We start from the raw sequence: 6,390 nt of genomic DNA, 5'->3' as shown, positions 1-6,390 counted from the left end.
CCCTCGACTCACTCACGGGGCCGCCCCCTCCCCCAGGGCGTGCCTTCCCCCCAAACCCCTTCTAGGACTCCCCCTCCCGCGCTCCCTCTTCGGATAGTGGGCGTGGCGACGTCCGCCAGGGTCACCGAGGCAACGGCCGAGCGGCCAGTGCGCATGCCCCGCCCTTGCTGCCCAGGCCCCCCCCTGCCCGGGGGCGAGGGGACCCGCTGGGAGAGCGACCCCGGCGAATCGGTCCACCGGGCTGCGAACTTCGGGGGGTAAGGGGAGCGCGCCGGCCGGGGCGCGCGGCTTCTTGGGGGTCTCCGCCCAGACGGGTGGCGGGGGGGTGGGGGCTGCGTCCGAACCAGCAGAGGCCAGGGAGAAACTGCGGGCGTCCGAGGAGTCTGACGTCCCCAGGGCTCCTGGCCTCCTGTGCGCGCTGCGCACCCCGCTCTGAGCCCAGGAGGCGAGGGGTCCCTGGATGCCAAGAGTGTTTTCCAGGATGGTTATGAATTTGTGGGAGCAGGAGGGGCACCCCACACGTTCCAGAGGACAACTGACTGCTCCTTGCAGAAAGGAGCCCAGCGGTGAAATGCGGAAGGTTAGGACCGCGGTATAATCGGCTCGCTCTGCGCCCTCTGCGAGGAGGGTGCCCCGGTCCCCGTGTGTACCGTGCGAACTTTGGGAAAGCAAGTCGTTAGCGGCTATTGGATTTTTACGTGCATATTCCCTTGTCCAGCAATTCATTTTTTTTTTTTTTAGACAGAGTCTCACTATGTCATCCTGGGTAGAGTGCTGTAGCGTCACAGCTCACAGCAACGTCAAACTACTGGGCTTAAGCCATTCTCCTGCCTCAGCCTCCCAAGTAGCTGGGACTACAGGCGCCCACCACAACGCCCGGTTCTTTCTTTGTTGTAGTTGTCATTGTTCAGCAGGCCCAGGCCGGGTTTGAACCCGCCAGCCCCAATGCATGTGGCCGGCTCCCTAACCACTGAGCTATGGGTGTCGAGCCAACAGCAATTAACTTCTGTAGAGAAATTTTTTCCTTTACTCACTTCGTATTGCTTGTAGTTTTTGCACCAAATGTATATTCATGTATTACTTGAGTGATTTAAAAATACAACTTAAAAAAGAATCCCGAAGAGTAGCCTTCTGTTAAGTGCTAAGCTTTATGGCTTCACAAATCTCTTAAAAAATCAAAGGTAACCTTTGGAGTAATTACCCTTTTATTTTATTTTGTTTTTGAGACAGAGTCTAAAGCTGTCACCCTAGGTAGAGTGCTGTGGCGTCATAGCTCACACCAACCTCCAACTCTTGGGTTCAGGCGATCCTCTTGCCTCAGTTTTTCTATTTTTAGTAGTCTCGCTTTTTGCTCAGGCTGGTCTTGAACTTGTTAGCTCAGGTAGTCCACCCTTCTCAGCCTCCCAGAGTGCTAGGATCACAGGTGTGAGCAATTACTGGCCTGCTTACCCTTTTAAAATGAAAAGGAGCTCTAACTCCTTTCTGGGAGCTACCAGTCAGGGGATGGTGACTTTGTGGAAGGTTTGCGAGGGATGTCAGGGACCTTGGCACAGGCACTCAGCCAGGGTTGTGGTGTGTAGAGTATCAAGGAGCCTCCTTGATACCAAGAGTAGGGGAACAACCCCACCAATCCCCACCTGTTCTCAGTGAAATAAAGGCCACCAACATACCTTCCCCTCCCCCAGTGACCTCCAGATCCACCTGGCACAAACATTACAAAATAGAACCACTGAGACCTACTAAAGACCACCCAGTACAGGCAGGAAAACGGAGGGAATTGCAAAGACCAGAAGGTGCGGTATATATTACCAACAAGTAGGAAATGTGTCAGAACAAACCCTGCAAAAGCACAGACACTGACAGAAGTCTCAGAACACAGAACAGAGGTTACCAAACAAAGCTAGATACCATTATAAGACACTAAAACAGAAAACTGACTCAGAACCCTTGGACAAACAGCAGGGTCCCTTTTGCTAATGCAAAGAAACTAGCCCAGGGCAACCTCCCTCAGTCGCCCACGTTCACTCTTCAGTACTTTCTACATCATCATCTTTGCTTAGTTAAAATCCAAACCCCCGAAAATCTCAAATCCTGGGTGGCCTTGAAGACCAGGCCCACTAAGTTAAAAAGCAAATCTAGGTTACTTGAACATTTTGTGGAAGAGCATGGAGCATTAGGATAAACACCTGAAGCAGGAGGCATTGCTGGAATTCTGAGAACTTCCCCTGAGTCCTGTGACTGTGACTCAGTCCAGGCAGGCCTTCATTCCTTCCCCAGAGTTTTATAGAATTAAGTCATGTACAAATTCACTTCTGGATCCAGGAAGTCATGGCTAAAGATACTGAACCTTCAGTTGGAAGAAGCTGTTAATATTAGACTGAATTGCCCTTATTGGCTAAATTGGCCTCTGGAAATTCACTGGTGCAGAAACTCTAATTTTTTTTTACTTAATGAAGCTAAATTATGTCATCCCTCTCTGAATTTGAAATACATAGGTTCAACTTTGTGAGATTTGGCCCTGGGAAATTTATTTATTTATTTTTATTTTTTGAAAATTTACTTTTGAATGAGAGTGGGCTTTGGGTACCACAGAACTTTCTAGCAAACAAAGCTGTTTGAAAATATCAAGTTCTTCACTCCTGCAGGTAGTTAGGAAAGAGAGCTGCACCTTCAGTCCTCTCTCAACTTTGATGCTTTTAAAATTTGATACATAATATGTGTAGGGATTTCTGGGCTACATGTGATACTTTGTTACATGCAGAGAATGTATAATGATCAGGTCAGTGTCCAGCACCCTTAGTATTTATTATTTCTGTGTTTTGGGAACATTTCAAGCCCTTTTAGCTGTTTTGTTAACTATAGTCACTGTAGTCTGCTATGAAACATTAACTCTTCTGCAGGTTTGTACCCACTAACGCACCACATTCCACCAGCCTTGCACGCTCCCCAGCCCCTGGTGTCTCTGCCTCCATGAGACCAACATTTTTAGTTCACACATGAGTGAGAACAGGCAACATTTGTCTTTGTGTGCCTGGCTTATTTCATTTAATACAATGACCTCTAGTTCATCCATATTGCTGGAAATGACAGGCTTTCATGCTTTTTTATGGCTGAATAGTATTCCACTGTGTATATAATACCACATTGTCTTTGCCCATTTTTCTGTTGATACTTAGGTTGATTCTATTACTTTGTATTATGAATAGTGCTACAGTAAATATGGGTAAGCAGATATCCGTTTGATATAGTAATTTTTTTTTCTTTGGATAAATAGCCAGTAGTGGGATTGCTGTATCCTATGGTAGTTTTAGTTTTTGAGAGCTCTCCGTACTGTTTTCCATAATGGCTGTACTAATTCACATTGCCATCAATAGTGCGTAAGCATTCCCCTTTCGTTGCACCCTCCCCAGGGTTATTATTAAATAATAGCCATTCTAATTGGGGTGAGATGATCTCTCATTCTGGTTTTGGTTTGTGTCTTTCTGATGATTAGCCATGCTGAACGTGTTTTCATATACCTATTGGCCAACTGTACATCTTTTGATGCACAGCGGAGGCCTAACCCTTTCCCAGAATCCTATACCAGATGAAAGTCACTTCTCCAAAGCTGTACACAGTGGTAGTCCATCCTGCTTGCGAGGTGCAGATGAAGACCATGAGCCCCTTAGGACACGCACCAGGCCCCCAAACTGGCTCACCCAGGCCCAGGCTGATCTACCTCCAGAACCTGACTGATCCTCTCTGCCGTGGCCTGTTTCCAGAAGGTTCTGCCTTGTCTGTTAGGCTATTCTTGGGACCCTTTAGCACTCAGGCTTCGCTGTCTGCAGGAAGGACACAGCTGTGTGTGTGTCTCACTAGCAGAACAGGCCCACACTGGGAGTTGGGTCAGGGGTTGGGCAGGTGACCCAGGGCACTGCGTGTGTAGGTACGGCCAGTGTGCCCCGAAGCCCCCAGCAGAGCTCTGTGCCTCTCACCAGAGTGTCCTTCCCATCCCTCCACTGAGGGACAAGTTCAACGCTCACCCAGAAGCCCCCAGCCTCTGTCCAGTGAAGAGGAGCTGCCTTCCGGCCCAGTGTGCATAGCAGCCATGGGAGAAGGACCCACGAGTCTCGCAGGCCATGGTGGATCGAGTGCAGTTTACGCCCGTCACTGACTCCGAAGAACACTTCAGAGGACACTTAGAGGACATGGGGGGTCCGGAGGTTGGCTCTGAGGACCCACAGGCAAACGGGCCCCAGGGGCTGTGTGTGAACTTTTCACAGTGACTTGAGAAAATTAAAACCTATAATGAAAGAAACTAAGGAAATCAATAAAAGTACTGGAAGGTAAAGCTGAAAAACATATAAGAATATGCAGCTAAACAACAAAAATGATGGAAAATATATTATGTTGGTGGTAGTGGAGCAGGGAAGTTATCAGAAAAAAGAAACCAATAAACTTCCCTGTGCTCAAGAGAGGGTTATGGGATTAAGGAACACAAGGAACGCACAAGGACAAGTCTGCAGGGAGCAGAGTGGCTGCCGAGCCAGAGCCCGGGACCCGGCCAGTTACTGGTAAGATGTCAGGACTCCCAAAGCAACCTGCAGAATCAGTGAGGCCATATCAAAGTCCCAAGAAAGGCCTTTTTTTTTTTTTTTTTTTTTGCATAAATAGAAGAACCCAGCCTAAAATTCATACGAAATCTCAAGGCATTCTCAAATAACCAAAACAATCTTGAAAAACAACAAAGTTGGAAGGTTTATACTTCTTGATTTCAAAACTCAGTACAAAGTTACAGTATTCAAAGCAGCATGGTACCGGCACAAAGACAGAGCAGTGGGATGTAAGAGACAAATCAGAACCAAGCCCTTGCGTGCAGGCGCTCATTCCATGGGAAAAGGCAGTGTCTGCAGCAGGTGGTGCTGGGGAAACTGGATGTCCAGACGCAAAAGGATGAAGTCAGACCCTTACGTTACAGCACCTGTAAAACTAACTCTGAATGGATCAACAACCATGTAACAGCTACAACTCTGACACTTAGAAGGAAACACAGAGCAGAAACTGTCTGACTCTGGGTTTGGTGATGATTTCTCAGCTACGATGCCAGAAGTGCAGCAAAGGAGGAGATTAGCTGGACTCCACATTGGATAAGGGATTATCCAGAATACACTGAACTCTGATAACACGGCAGCAAAACCCAAACAACCCACCACACAGATGGGCAGTGACTGAAACAGATGTTTGGCCACCGGCCCAGAAGAAGATGCTTAGGGCTATCAGGCATCAGGGCAGGGAAATTGAAACTGCAAAACACCAGCTCATACCCCCAGGATGGCTGCAATCGAGACCGTAAAAAACCTGGTGCAGGGAGATTCAAGGGGCTGTGCGGTGTGAGCATGAAGCGGGCAGCCATGGTGGAAGGCAGGTCACACCTCTGAAACCTCAAATACCGTGTCCTGTGTGCCCCAGTCCCAAGGATGCAAGCACTGTTCACATAGAACCATCCACAGGGAACGTCCACCAGCACCTCTCACCCGGGCGATGTGGAGAGCCAGCCCCACGCCTTCTGCAGACAGAGGGAAAACGGATGCAGTTCACACCTATGACATGGCGAATGCACTAAAGCCACTCACCTGTGCACCTAAAATGGTAAATTCTGTGTTATGTGTATTTTACCACAGTACCACTGTTATTTTCATGGACAGCGTTAATATCCTCCTGAAATGTTATATAGATGCTTTTAAACTCAGTTAACACTAAAAATCAGTGACTGCTTCTGTGATCAAGAGGAAAGATAAAACAGGAAAAATAGGTTTTGATAGAGAAAAGGAAAAAGAAGAAATTCCGCTACAAACGACTTGCCTAGAACTGCCTGCCACCCACAAAACATTCTTAAAACAGAGTTTCAGATATAAGGTAGGTATTTAAAATTTTATAAAAATACAGATAACATCTAACAATCATGTACAAACATCAGTACGGCAGAAATGACTTCGAAGGTCATAGGACGTAGGTCATGAAGAAAATACTAGGAACTCAATCTTTTTGTATTAAGGATTAACTCTCAGTCCACTTCATATCTGTCTTTCATATTTTCTTGTTAAATATTAGATCTTCTTAAAGAGATATTCTGATTCTGTTCACTGTTTCTCTCAGGAAGGATATTTGTGATCCAATAATTAAAGAAGACTATGATTACTCTGGCATGGTCTGGAAAGACAAAAACAAACAAAATATAAAATAAAGATAAAAGGAAAAATCGTAAATTATTAGTTTGTAGATAATTAGCCTTTGGGCCCAGAGGAAACTCTGAAATGGTCAGCTATAATAATAAAATGCAACTTTGGGGCGGTGCCTGTGGCTCAAAGGAGTAGGGCACCGGCCCCATATCCTGGAGGTGGCGGGTTCAAA

At 46.9% G+C, this 6,390-nt stretch overlaps 1 protein-coding gene across 1 annotated transcript in view; it reads right to left on the bottom strand.

The window, feature by feature from the left end:
• Positions 1 to 4,355: 4,355 nt before the first annotated feature.
• The window catches only part of ERICH1 (glutamate rich 1), a 48,739-nt gene continuing 46,704 nt past the window's right edge, over positions 4,356 to 6,390 (bottom strand). Inside the window, exon 6 of the mRNA XM_053598118.1 lies at positions 4,356 to 6,189. Coding sequence (XP_053454093.1) covers positions 6,080 to 6,189 — 110 coding nt within the window. The 3' untranslated portion in view covers positions 4,356 to 6,079. The remainder of the gene's footprint in view (positions 6,190 to 6,390) is intronic.

This window comes from Nycticebus coucang, chromosome 7, assembly GCF_027406575.1.
Source record: "Nycticebus coucang isolate mNycCou1 chromosome 7, mNycCou1.pri, whole genome shotgun sequence".
In the NCBI taxonomy this organism is placed as follows: domain Eukaryota; kingdom Metazoa; phylum Chordata; class Mammalia; order Primates; family Lorisidae; genus Nycticebus; species Nycticebus coucang.
This window is presented reverse-complemented; position numbering and strand designations above follow the sequence as displayed.